The 14588-nt window shown below is 39.0% G+C and overlaps 1 protein-coding gene across 5 annotated transcripts; it reads right to left on the bottom strand.

The window, feature by feature from the left end:
- Positions 1 to 910: 910 nt before the first annotated feature.
- KCNA3 (potassium voltage-gated channel subfamily A member 3) lies at positions 911 to 14364 on the bottom strand. Of its 5 annotated transcripts, none has more exons than XR_005215281.1 (3): positions 10869 to 14361; positions 7654 to 7774; positions 911 to 3080 (listed from the first exon to the last, which is right to left on the bottom strand). XR_005215281.1 is itself a non-coding variant. In XM_037826411.1 (3 exons), exons 1-2 carry the CDS (start codon positions 14215 to 14217, stop codon positions 7656 to 7658), a joined length of 1698 nt encoding a protein of 565 aa, XP_037682339.1. In that variant the 5' UTR covers positions 14218 to 14364; the 3' UTR covers positions 911 to 3080; positions 7654 to 7655. The 5 variants fall into 5 exon arrangements, 2 of the variants coding, with proteins under 2 accessions (XP_037682339.1, XP_037682340.1); XM_037826411.1 differs by having other exon boundaries at positions 12639 to 14364; XR_005215280.1 differs by lacking the exon at positions 7654 to 7774.
- Positions 14365 to 14588: the final 224 nt, after the last annotated feature.

Below are 14588 nucleotides of genomic sequence, written 5' to 3'. Positions count from 1 at the left end.
TTAAACCATGGTCAAAATTAAAATAAGGTTTAAATTTTTTATATCTTGAGGTCAATTAACAATATTAGAAATATGAACATTTGGGTTTTCAAATTTGCAAAACTTCCAGTAGCTAGTCACTTTATAAATTTTGGGAATCTATTCAGTCACTAGAGTAGAGAAATGTGGCATCTTAGTGACTGGAGGGGAGCAACATGTACATATATATGTACAAGTATATTATAATAATCAGAAAATGTTATAGAATTTTCAAAGATAAAAAGAAATATACAGACTACTAAAGTCTTCATATTACAGATTAAGCACAGACACCTGCTTAATGAAGCTCTACGAAACTGCTTCTTGTGTTAAAAGAATCAAGAATTCATAAGGCAAACACTCCTATCCCTCCAACCTTTTTCCACCTCCCCCCACCCCCTCCCCCCAGGCATATACTGTTAAGTGTGCAATAAAGTTTGGGTGCTGTCTTAACATTTCATATACATACAGTCTTCAGATCACTTTAACATCTAACTAAATTTAACTAATAACCCCCTTTTCAGTCATTTCATTAATCTGTTTCCATTTGTGCAGAGTGATTTTTCTACTTTTTTCATGATCCTATTATACATCAGGGACCATTCCTAGAGAAGTAAAAATCCTATTTCCTCTTCTCGCAGTCAATTTAAAGAATGATATATTTGACACTTTCAAGGCTTAATCCTTATTTCAATTTATTCTTTTCTTCAGAAATGCATAAGAAAATCTGAGTATTTAAGTATTTTTCAAACCATTTTTAAAGTATGTATAATGAGAATTTTAGGGCTGGAAGGGGCTTTGGAGAGATTATTTAGCTCAGCACACTCATTTTGCAATTCAGAAAACTAAAGCTAAATAAGTGACTAATTTAGGCCCCCCCCCCCCCCCCCCCCCCAGGTAGAACGTAAGTAAGAATTCTGGTTTCCTGATATCTAGGCCAGTACTATTTATCCCACTCATTCTGTGAACCATCTTTTTATGACAGGTTATTCATCTGGTACCTCCGATGCTTTTACTTATCTCAAAAGTCCAGGTTTTGCCTTTATTTGAAACTGTAGCTGGTGATAATGATGCAGATGTGATATTAAATACAGTACAATATTTAAAGCTGTGTCATTGTTATGAAGGTAGTTCTTGTGTCTATTTTTGCAACGCCTACTTATCCTTACTAACTAGTAGTTGTCTAAGACCTCCTGTGGCGCTGCTGATCAGTTTGTTTCAATCATCCCAACAGCTGATGTGAATCATTTTGCTTCTCACCAGGCTGAGATCATCAGCTACTGTATGAAGTTGGCTGGAATGGACACTGCTCTCTGGGCCAGACTCTACTACATGAGCTAACATAGAATACAAATCATCTTGATTAGAGGGTCATGTAGTTCAAATTTGAGATAACTGTCCCTCTTTTACTTCACTTTTTCCTATAGCGAACTGTTCTCAGAGTTTTGACCACAAAGAAATTATTTTGCAGTTTTTGCAAAATTCTTTGTAGAAGTTGCCTCAAAGACAGTTACCTGGACTGTGACTCCTTCCCACCCTTTGGGCTGCTCAGGGTTATAGGATTGTTTCAGTTACTAATTCATTTTTTTTAACTGCCCAGGTCTGAGAATTTCCACTTAAGATAACAGATATCTCCCCCCAGAATCTATAAAAAACATTGGCATTGGTTTTAAAATTAACAGCAACAAAAAATACACATATTTTTTAACAATGAAATTCATTACCTTTAATTCCTTCTATAGGGCAATGAGTATTATAATCTTGGCTTTGCTATCCAAATATTTCTATAGCAGTTGAAATTCCACAGGTGCTCTTATTGTAAATTAGCATTGTTATGCATTTTAAAAACAGGAGATTGGTTATTTATGTATTTGTTCAGACATACTTTGAAAATAAACTATGACAATGAAAAAAAAGGCTTCTTCATACCAATGTTCACAGTTTGACTTTCCATAAGGCTTATTAAATGATATACAAATAGCTACCATTCTGCTGAAATGTCACAGTAAATACATTAATAATGGCACAGAAGTGAAATGCCCCCAAATGGGAAATCATATGTATGACCTTCCAAACCTCTTTTCCAACTTAAAACTTTGCTTTTTTTAATTGAAAGAGAGTTTCATTTCTAAAAGAATATAAAAAGAGCACATGAGACAAGAACCCTTTTACAGATAGAATTTTGAAGGAAATGCTATAAACATTAGATGAAATATAACATATATCTTTGAGAATGTGCTTTGTATCACCACATGAAACATCCTGTGAAGATTAAGTTGAATGAGTTTATTAGATATGAACAGGTGAAAAGTATAATTAAATACGAAAATTTTAGTAATGATAACATAAGCATATATAAGCACTAATGTATTTTTGTAAAGTTCAGCTCAGCTTAAACCTACTTACAAGACTAATTTTCAAATCCTTCATTTCAAATTTTTTTAAAAAAGAGTGTTTATTCAAGCAAGGCACATTTCTTCTAGGCAAGCCTGTCTTTAATACCATTCATCTGGGCACAGTGTAGACGTTACTTATTTTTGTGTAAATGGGCTAATCTATGTACTAGAGCCTTTGGTACAAAACACAGCTTCACAAATTAAGAACCCAGAACATAGAATACATCACTAATATTTCTCATGATTAAACACAGTTTAGAAATTAATTGAAAAAAGAATACAGGAATAGTTGGCTTGTTGGAAACATTTACGCTTTCTTTATCAGCAGCACTGACTATAGTTTTTCGATTATTAGACTTCATCAGAATATCAGAAGGTTGAAATGATACCTTAAAATTTTTAATGCCTTCTTTATATCTTGATCAGTATCTTGCCTACTGCACACAATTTGAAGAGAATCCTCCAGCTTCAGTGCTCTTTCCTTTATATAAAGCATTTGTTAGAGACATTATTTAATGTCAACTGAAACAAAAATATGTACTGGTAGACAGATCACCATCCATCAGTGATGTAACTGCCACTGCATTTTTATCTAGGAAATTTAAAAATGAGCATCTTACTGGTCATTGCAGCTCTAGAGTTCTTTATGTGGGGCTCTTCAGATATCTGTTGGACAGAGTAAAGACAATAATTTACTATATATTCAATTTTGTAAAAAATCATAGACTTTATGACAATAGAAAATGTTCCATTTATTACACTTTTTAAAACTTTGGGGTCATTTTACTCATCTGAACTTATTGTAAAGTTCAAGCAATTTAATTTCCTAAAGGCATTAACCACATATTGAATGATTTTAATTTATAAGTTAGAAAAAGTTCCAGAATATATTGAAACTGAGGACTATTTTTTCATTAAAAATGACTCCAAAATTTAGTCCAATGTGAGTCTGTTTTTTTCTACAGGAAAATTTATCTTTGTCCTTAGAACTATCTGAAAGTTTTTGAGTACCAGTTGATTTTTAGAAAAATGTACATTGAATTTTCTTAATATTTTTCTCCAGGGGTTTGTTTCTTTTCTTTTTCTATATCCCACTGTGGCAATCTAAGAAGAGAACTCTTTTTGAAGCAAACAGAAATGCCATGCTGAGATGAGTGTCATGGCAAGAGAAAAAGAGAATCTCCAAATGAGTACTGTGACAACCATGTTCTAGGTGCTAGCAGATATGTCTATAGTTTATCTTGTCATTACAGATAACTTTCAACATATTGCTCCGTTAAAATATGAACTCTGCACAGTTATGTACTACTTTAAGACATCACAAATTAAGACAGCAATAACTGTTTGACTAAGGGTTTATGGAGAACCAAGAAATAAAATTTAAAGGTTGACTGCACCCCTCTTCCAAATATAAACAATTATTTTGAAATGCTGACAGTAAAGTATCTCTTAGAAATGGCATAGGGCATATGACAGTCTTGTTCACTGCTACATCTAGAATCTAAATGGTATTTGGTAATTCAGTCGACCCTTTTTGAATATATGTTGAATGAATGAATAATTCCCTATCACTTTCCAGTGTCTGGCACATAGGGGATAAACATATGATAAATGAATAAATGGTTATGTAAAAATTATATTTATGTACTTTTCAGAAATTTACTGTGTAACAGAAAAAGATACTTACAAAGACAAAAATAGAAAATGCCAACCTAGTTCCAGGTATCAATGTGTGAATATCATCCATCATAATATTGAGAGATGACGGTTTCCCATATATATTCCTGGTTTTAACAGGTGCCCCCAAATCAACGGCAAAGACCCAAATATAGTGATATGGAATTTGAGTGTGCTTCTGAAGGAAAAACCATTCACTCACTAAGTTATTTATCGTATGCCTACTGTGTGCTGGGCAATCATCTATTGAAAATTTTCCTTATTGGCCTGGATCTTATTGAGTCATCCTTGATAAAAGGTAAAACTTCTTAACACTGCTTTTTACTTAAAAAGCAAGAGCATCTTCCTTTTTCATTAGAGAGGTTGTGCATTTACAGAAATAACATGCATAAAATACAGAGTTCTCATATACCACCCTATTACTAACATCTTGCATTGGTGTGGCACATTTGTTACAACTGATGGAAGCACATTTTTACAATTGTACTATTAAGGATAGTCCATCGTTTAACTTAGGGTTCACTGTTTGCGTTGTACAGTTCTATGAATTTTTCTGAAAAATTTTATTATAGTAACATATATACAACCTAAAATTCCCTCTTTTAACCATGCAAGAGCATATTATTACATCACAGTATACTTAATTTTCCTTATGAGAGTTTGAAAATTACAATGGTCTAATAATTATTAATAGTTATTAATGACTACTGCTTATAAGAAATAACAAGTAACATGAATGACCTGGGATCCCATTTTATTTTCTAGGTGCTCAGCCTCTGCTCAGTGCTAATGCAGCGTTCCTTGGCTATCTTGAAATAGTTCTATTAAGCTATGCTTGTATTGCTATTTTTTATTATACAGAAGAGGAGTCCAAAATGAGGCCAGAAGGGCAAGACGGGCTAGGTTAGGTAGAGACTTGCAGACCATTGTAAGGCCTTTAGCTTGAACTCTGTGAAATGGGGAGTCAAATAGGGGTTTTGCCCAAAGAAGTGATATGATCTGACGATTGTTTTAAAATGCTCACTCTTGCTGTTATGTTGAGAATAGACTGGAGTAGAAGAAAGGATGGAAGCTAGGGAACCAGTCAGGAGGGTATTGTAAAAATCCAGGTGAGAGATAATGATGGCTTAGATCAGGTGATAACAGTGGAAGTGGTAAGAAGTGGTCAGAATCTGGATACATTTAAAAAATAGAGCCAATAAGATTTTCCAATAGATTGGAAATAGGGTATGGAAGAAAGAAAAGAATCAAGAATAATTCCAAGGATTTTACATCGAGCAACTGGAAATCAAAGTTTCCAGTAATGGACACGAGGAAGAAGGTAGAAGGTACAGGCTTCATGGGATTCAGGGAAAGGCTTAGTTTTGGACATATTAAATTTGAGATGCCCATTACATATTTAGATATCCAAGTGGAGATGTCAAGTAGAGACAGTTGGAAATTCAATCTGGAGTTGAGGGGAGAAGTCCAGGCTGGAGATATAAATTTGGATATAGATAGTCTAAAGCTATGAGAATGGATGAGATCGCCAAGAAACTGAAGGCAGACAAGAAACAGGTCTAAGGACTGAGTCATAGCATACTTTCTTTTCTCTTTTTAATGGTACATAAAATAATGGTGGTTCTTATAATCAAAGGCACCTTAAATTTGATGAGAATTGATCAAACCAGTGGTCATGAGAGATGTCTTAGAGAAGATATTTAAGTAAAAATAGAAGTTACTAGATGGGGGTGGAGAGCTGCAAGTGGGGACATTTGCAAAGATCCCCATGGCTTAAGGTGGAAGAGCAAATCCTGAAAGTGGAGGATGACCAGGGTGGCTGGAGCATGACAGAAAAAAGGGAGGAGCAAAGGTATGGGATAAAGCTGGATGTGAGGGCTAAGCCGGATCAGTGGGGCCATGAAGGCTATGCTCAGCCTTTGGGCCTCTATCCAAAGAAGGGGAAAAACCTAAAAGAATTTTAAGCCGAGATGGGCAATATAATCAGATTTGAGTTTCAAAAGGATCACATTGGCTACCGGTAGAGAATGGACCAGAGAATGGCCACACAAAATGTGGGAGGCCAGTTAAGAGACCTTTGTGCCTATCCAGGATAGAGAGAGAGGATAGTAACGTGGATTAGAGTGATGGGGGCAGTGATATGGAAAAGGTGACTACTGTTAGAGATATTCAGAATACTAAATGACAAAACCTGGTGATAGGTTCAGTGTATTCATGACTTTACATATCTATTATTTCCTTAGCAAATACACTGAAAACACAAGACAATACATCTGGCTTTGAAGGAAGGCCGGAAAAATAATTTCTAAATGTTTTGGCTGTATATATGAATACAACCAAGTATTCTGGAAATTCAGACCATTTAGAGCTACGTAAAGTAAATATATTGCAGGATAGTGAATAACCTGTGAATAGGTGAAAAGTGGTGTGTGTGTGCGTGCATATATATAGATACACATATATGTATATATACACATACATATATGTGTGTGTATATATATATTATAGATTGCCCCCACTGGCTTCTCTTTTAAATGAAATCATATATTTTAATTTAAGAAACATATTTAAATATGTAAAAGTAGAATTCAGAAAGAATTTCCATAAAGATAGGCGTTAAAAAGAAATGTAATGAAAACAAATGAAATAATACTACCGACTGACATATAACACACCTGCACTGCTAACTTGCATTCTAAAAAGTTTTTGGCTGGGATTTCAGTAGCTATTCCGAAGAGCCCTTGTGCTACTGTTGCTGAGGATGAGGATGGGACTCACTAGAAGGGAAAAAGCTTATTCTTCTCCTCCTACCACAATGCTGGGGGGATCTAATCCCTGTATCTGCAAAGTTGGAGCCCTGCATGCACAGATTTATTTGTAACATTTTTCAGATATCATTTAAGTGGCATATTACTAACAACCAGAATCCCAGGATTTATTTTTCAGGGTAGAGTTCTTGTTCTGCACTATTCAGGTTGCAACAATAATAAAATGGCTTCCAAGAAAATGATGGGAAGAAGCAGAGCCTCTTTTCCAGATCTCTTCTTTAATGCATTTTGATGACTCATGGTGCAAAATTTTGAAATACAAGGGAAAAAACACACCCAGTACAAAAAAAGAAAATTAGTTCATAGCACCATTTAAAATAAAGACAAATATCTGAAAACTTGCTAATCAATCTGAATCATTTAAATTATATTTCCGAGCTGAACATGAGTATATAAAGGACACTACTCTCTTATACTGTATAGCAGTGGCTATTTTCTGGCAGGAAGGTAGGCAACGGACAATAATAGTAAGGTTTGGGCTCTGCGTGGCCTTCTTCTTGTCTCCTCTGCTTCAAGCTACTTCAAAGGTTATCAACCACTCCCTGCAGGTATACAAAATACAAATGGTTTCCCTAATACACATAATCGCCACAACAAAATATAGGAAATTAGTAAAATAAAAGCAGTAGTTTTATCCTTCATGGTTTAAAAGACTAAATCCAAAACAGAAAAGAAAGACCCCACCCTAAAATGCAATCCCTAAATATCCTCTTCCTGGTCCTTAGGCTCCTCACCTCTATCTCACAATGTTCCCATAAGTCTTCAGATTGGGGAGTACATGTGCTGCTTTGCATTTCTTAAGAGAGGAGTTATCACTCCTATTCACAGCCGAGAGGTGGGAAGGACTTGGAACTGCTGTAGAAAATGTTGAAATTTTAAATATATGAAAGTAAATTATAGTTATGGGTCTCAAAGGAATAGAACATTAGTATATATCATGTATACTGAATTTGTATACTATCAGCAAAGCAATTACTTGAGTTTGTTATACATCAATGAGGCAAATAAGTTTTATGTCAGCCATGACTCTAAGTTTCCTGATACTGTGCACTTAAAATTTCAATCCTGATCATTTATTTAAAATGTTAGAAATAAATGGGGTGATATTTCCTTTTCTGTGTAGGTGTTGGTTGCTACGTCACCATAGTTGGTGCATATTAAATTTGGTGTAATATTAGTTTAAAACACCATAAAAGAAATAAAATAATAACAATGTGAACTTCTGTGTTTACCTCCAGATTCACCAACTGTGGAGCATATGCATTTTCCCCTGGGGTGTTGATGGATGTGCCTTTATCTAGTCACATAATCTTTTGCTATGCACAGATATATGTATACCTTTCAACACCCCAAACATGCAATTGTGCTCAACAGTGAAGTCTGTGGCCTGGCAAAGCTAACCAGAATGTATAAATCTTAGACTCACTAGCATTTTGCTCTAAGCCCAAATCATTATGCATTTTCATTTCGTAAATGATTTAGCCCCTCAGAGAAGGGGCTATAGCCATTAAGTGGGACATAATTATCTTCTAATGTGTTTTTTTAAACACAGTTGCTGAGATCCTAGAGTGGCTGGGTAAGGCAATAATGTCACAAATTTCAATGAACTGGCAATCTCCTGTTTTACAATGCTTTTGTTCTAAGTAATTCCTACCTTCTAAAATAAGGCAGAGTCAAAATGTTTATACTGCTTTCTGGCATGGTTCTTCAGTAATCTAAGCAAAGTATAAGAGATGGAAAAATAACAATTTGCATAATACTATCATCTTTTGGAGATTAAAATACCTGGAAACAGGAAATTAATTTTAAATTGAAAAATATCCATTGTTCTAGCAGGTATCACTATGCTATGACCGACTGACTGATTATACTTTCTGAGTATAAGATTAAATCCAGATAAATCAATCATATAACAAAATAATCTTTCATTACCAGAAAAGTCAATTTCTTTAACTGATTTAAATAATTCATGTTTGATTCTTCTGGTAAAAAACATAAGACTATTAAAAAGTGTTAACTGTCAGTATATTGAATGAAATAGGCTTCCTGGGGATACAATTTTTTTTCTTTTTTTTTTTTAAACTGAATTCATTAATTAGTAATATGGGTTGAAGTGAGACCTAAAAGCATAAGAAATTTATTTTCTCAGCTTCTTTGAGGTGGCTCAATAAAAAAAGCAAGGATTTTGAAGCCAGACTGACCTGGCTTTAAATCCCAGTTGGGTCGCTTGCAGGTAAGTTTTAGGGAAATCATTCTTCCTTAAGCATCTATTTTTTTTATCCTTCCAAAACGAGGCTAACACCACTTACCTCACAAGGTTGAGAAGTGGCTAGGACATGGCTGACCCTTAATAAATGGTAATTATTATTGTTATTATGGAAAGGAAATAGGAAGCCACTATAATTTATGTATTTGACATCATTCACAAAGCTCTGTGTTAGTTATACAATGCTCCTGAGTAATGACCACAAGACAAGGTAATCTCTCAGCAAAATCTGATGCAAGTATTCTACCTGTATTAACATTGAGTACTGACAACAACCCTATAAGATACTATTTATTATACTCATTTTACAAATAAGGAAACTGAGGCATTGAGAGGTCAAGTGATTTTCTCAAGGTCATACAGCCAAGTCAGGATTCAAACCCTCAAAATATGATTGCAGACCTTATGCTTTTTAACCACTTCATTAAAGAGCATAAAATAACAGTACTGTAAGATAATAACCATTTACATAATATGTACTGAATACATACAATGTGCTACATACTGTACTAGGCACTGTTTTTCAAAACTTTAATAAAACACAGAACCTATTACCTTTAAGAAGCTTACAATATGGCAACTATAAGCAATTATACTACCTCTGTTATGACTCAAAAACCATGATATTTCTCTGGATTAAAAAGAAATTCCCATTCATATTACTGTTATTTAATAACCACAGGATTCTAAAAATCATGGCATAACCATAATTTACTCATAAAACTAATCAGGGATTCTATATCTTCTGCACAATATAAACAAAATTCTCGTTGTCTTCATTCATCTTTATATCAATATCTTTTAAGAATAATAAAGTGTCATAGTGGGTCTAACATACTAATACCAAAATGGGTAGTAAAAAGAATTTCTGCTTATTAAGTATATCATAAATTTGGTCCAAAGGTAGATTAAGGTTAAAGGTAACTCAAGAAAGTAGCAAAGGAAACTACATAAAACAGTCCTACATAGATGCCCACAGATAACAATGACCTTACAACATGTATGTAGATTTGCTGCCTCTCTTTTTTGTCTTCTCCTTCCTCCTCCCCCCTTACTATCTCAATCTTTATTTTGCACTCTCTCAAATGCACAAATAAGTATGCTTCTGACTCCCTAAACATATTATATGAGCATTAAATATATGGATAGAGGAATAGAACGGTTGTAAGTTATCAAAATCAAAAACTAATTGTAGATAATGTATATTTATACAATACATATTCAAATAAAGTGATTGCTTAAATAAAATATCAACCCTATTGCAATTTTAGTCATTTTTTGTTTCAAAGAACTGTACTACTGGATGCTACTAAATAATGGTGTAAATCAAAATTGGACCAATGGTTTAACAGCAGTATGTTCTGCTATTAATCTTTTTCAGGGGAAAGAGCTTGTTCAGAAGCCAAGTAGGTTAGCAAAAAGAATGGAATCATTTTCAGCTCAGCTTGGGTGAAGGTTATTCTGAAAAGCAATGATTTTTTTCCCATCCTTTTGCAATGAACAATGAAACCAAAGGACAATTAGCAATATGGCAAATACGTACAAAAAGTTTTGGAATTCAGCTTTAAAAAGGCACTTAGTATATAATTGATTTTGCAAGTAACATCAAGCTAGGTACGAATGCCATGTCCCTGGATTTCTGTACCAAAGGGGACTGCTCTCAGTAGACCACACGAGGCTCACCTGATTAAGTGTGTCTCCCAGCAACCCCTGGGCATACGGCTGAAACTTCCAGTATTCCCCCAAGGTTTGGTTACTTCCTGTCCCTCCTTTTAATTGATTGTCTGCAATTCCCTTAGTTTGAAACTTGCATCCTTTATATTTTTGAAGTTTATTTAGCTTTTCAAGCCTTGATTCTGGCAGTGCTGTTGTGGATCTTGATTATTATTAAATAGAGGAAGTCTGAAGGTCCCATGTAGTAAGGTTTCAGGTGCATTGATTAAATCTGCCATTTGCTTACATACAGAACACTTCTAAAACTGCTTTTTAATTTCATCTGTTGACTTGAAACTTCTTGGAGGAAAAAACTGAAGATAAGATTATTTTTAAATTATTGCCTAATAACTGGCATTTAATTGAAATCATGCCTTATTGTGGTTTATAGCAAACATTCCCTAGACCTTCGTTTCCTTCTTGATTCAGTCATTATGAGATGACATCAATGAATTTTTTTGAAGTTAAATAAAAGTATTTCGCGATTCATTTTACCTCCTTGGATTCTTAGGCTTAACTTTGTGCGGTTTATTCAAACAGTGGTTTTCCTTATGAAATCATGTAAGTAGGAACCATCTGGAAAGGTTACTGTGGAAACGGCAGGGGATGGGGGTGGGGTGGGGGGCTACAGAGCAGGAGATGCCATGACAACCTTTTTCGGGTTTCCCAGGAAACATGAGTTGCTATGGGAACTGCATCAGTCAGGTCCGAATTAGAAACTTCCGCTGGAAGGGGTGTCTGCCACTTTAATCTTCTTGTGATACTGCAGAAGCTTCTCTCTCAGAAGCAGTAGGAAATGTTTTGTCTCTTTCAGCAGCACAGAAAACATCTGTTTCTAGATTCTGATAGATGCTGGCTGGGATACATGCACAGAACTTCACAGAAGAATTAACTGTTTGTCTAATAGTTTAGAAATGTGTATCCAGCCCCAAAGGGTTAAAGTAATTAGTCAGATTAGAACAGCTTGGGCATTTCCCTTTGTTCAAAGTTGCAGAGACACTTAAAATTCCAGGGGTGGGAGTTTCAAATAGAAATTCCAGTCAAAAACCAAATAAATTTATGGTGGGTTTTCAAGTCATTTTTTCTAATTAGACTTTTCATCCACATATTCACAGGGTAGGTAACTGAACTAAAATGTCCATAAATAATGTAGACTGCAGAGGCATCATTTAGGTATCTGCCTGCTCTACTTAGCAAGGAAAAAAACCTGCCTTTTAATTTTGAGGTTAAACTGTTACTCTGCTTGCTGTTGAGTTTCATTTCCCCCCAGGATGTACTTTTTTTTTTCCTTTTTCTTTTTTTTTACAGGGTGTGTACTAGAAATCAAGTTTAAAGTAAGTTTGTTGGTCTCAATAGTGAGAGAGAGGTAAAAAAAAGATGAGAGCTGAGAGAATGCAGCCCACTTGCAAAAGAGACACCTGTTTCATTATGAAGCAGTAGGGAGAGGGCGAATGAAGTGTGCTTTCCACGTCTTCATTTTCTTTCTTTGATGAATGGTCTGAAAATGTATAAAACAAGGGCATACACAGATCAAGGGGGCACGTTCCACACAATGCTGGGCACAGTATGTCACTTGAGGCACACATTAAACATCGGTGAATATCTTTTTGATGTTGACACAAGAGTTGGGATTATTATTTGTGGCGCAAGTGGCAGTGGAATTGCCCGTTTTGAAAGAGGTCTGGAGGAAGGCGCTATGGTTCATACCCCCCTCTTCAATTACCATATACTCCGACTTACTCAGAGTCGAGTTACTCCTTGCTTTTCGGAGCTCCTCGGCTGAAGGAGAGAGGTGCTGGCAACTTCCCACGTGCATGTATTGGGCTTGCTCTTCACCTTCTGTCTCCCGGTGGTAGAAGTAATTGAAGTTGGAAACAATCACAGGGACTGGCAAAGCAATGGTCAAGACGCCAGCGATGGCACAGAGCGAGCCCACAATCTTGCCCCCTATGGTCACTGGGTGCATATCACCGTAACCTACTGTTGTCATGGTTACCACTGCCCACCAGAAGGCGTCAGGGATACTGCTGAAACCCGAAGTGGGGTCGTCTGCCTCGGCAAAGTAGACCGCGCTGGAGAAGAGGATGACCCCAATGAAGAGGAAAAAGATAAGCAACCCTAACTCCCTCATGGAAGCCTTCAGCGTCTGCCCCAGGATCTGCAGCCCCTTGGAATGGCGGGAGAGCTTGAAGATGCGGAAGACCCTCACCAGGCGGATGACCCTCAGGATGGCCAGGGACATGGCCTGCTGTCCATTGCCCTGTCGCTCAGCCAGCTCGGTGCCCAGAGTGATGAAATAAGGGATGATGGCCACGATGTCTATCAGGTTCATGATATTTCGAGAAAAGGTGGCTTTGCTGGGGCAAGCGAAGAACCGCACCAGCAGTTCAAAGGAGAACCAGATGATGCACAGGGTCTCCACCACGAAGAAGGGATCCGAGAAGCTGGAGGCTCCCGCGGGGGCCCCCGACGTGCTGTTGCCGGCCGAGGTCTCGAACACATCCTGAGACGGCGAGGCGGGGTAGTCCTTCTCATCGCGGAACTCGGGCAGCGTCTCCAGGCAGAAGATGACAATGGAGATGAGGATGACGAGCACGGACACGATGGCGATGCCCCGGGCCGGCCCGGAGCTCTCCGGGTACTCGAAGAGCAGCCACACCTGGCGCTGGAAGTCGCGGCGGGGCAGGGGCCGCTCCTCCTCCCGCAGGAAGCCCTCGTCCTCGCGGAACTTCTCCATAGCCTCCTCGCCCAGCTGGTAGAAGCGGATCTCCTCGGAGAAGATGTCGATGGGCACGTTGACCGGCCGGCGGATGCGGCCCCCGGACTGATAATAATAGAGGATGGCGTCGAAGCTGGGCCGGTTGCGGTCGAAGAAGTACTCGTTGCGGAGCGGGTCGAAGTACCTCATGCGCCGCTTGGGGTCGCCCAGCAGCGTCTCCGGGAACTGGCAGAGGGTCTTGAGCTGCGTCTCGAAGCGCAGCCCCGAGATGTTGATCACCACGCGCTCCCCGCAGCAGTCCTGCTCGCCCGCGGCGGGCAGAGCGGGCGGCAGCGGCTCGTAGCGGTCGCAGCCGCCGCCGCCGCCACCGCCGCCCTGTGGCGTGCCCCCGCCGCCGTCGGCCGCCTCCGGCTCCAGCAGGTGGTCCCCGGGCACCACGGTCATGTCGGGAGGCAGCTCGCGGCCGGCGGCGGGCTCGGCGTAGCCGGGGTTCACCAGGGTGTGGGCGCCGCGGCCGCCCGCGGGATGCTGCGGAGGGTGGGCGCGGTGGCGGGCGGAGGGCGGCGGCGGCGAGCGCAGGAGGCTGAGATGCTCGTCCATGCGGCGGGGAAGCGGCCGCGGCGGCAACGGCGGCGGCAGTGGGGCCGCGTCGCTCCTCCTCGCGCTCCCCGCCCCTTCGCCCCCGCCCCCAAGCCGAGCCCGCCGCCTGTTGCAGTTGCTGCGGCCGCCGCGGCTGCAAGGCTGTCTGGGTCTGGCTGGTCCGCCGGGCTCCTCAAATGAGACGCCTCCTCCCCGTACCCCCTCCGCCCTCTCCCCCGCAGGGCGCGCGCCCGCCCCTTTGCGTCCCCTCAGGATTCCCGCCCACCGAGCGGGTGCGCGCCCCGCTCCCCCGGGAGCGGTCGGCGCTTCCCTGTACACTCTCACGACTCGCCTCTCTGTATTACAGAAGCGTCCTCATTTTGCACCTGCAT

This window comes from Choloepus didactylus, chromosome 2, assembly GCF_015220235.1.
Source record: "Choloepus didactylus isolate mChoDid1 chromosome 2, mChoDid1.pri, whole genome shotgun sequence".
NCBI lineage: Eukaryota > Metazoa > Chordata > Mammalia > Pilosa > Megalonychidae > Choloepus > Choloepus didactylus.
This window is presented reverse-complemented; position numbering and strand designations above follow the sequence as displayed.

What these genes read in the sequence shown, in the direction of transcription:
- KCNA3 (XM_037826411.1), bottom strand. Translation starts at nt 14,217, where the DNA reads ATGGACGAGCATCTCAGCCTCCTGCGCTCGCCGCCGCCGCCCTCCGCC. An exon ending in AAGGAGTAACTCGACTCTGA is followed by an intron (nt 7,775 to 12,638) that starts GTAAGTCGGAGT and finishes CATTTTCTACAG; the next exon opens with CAGTTCCAAGTCCTTCCCAC.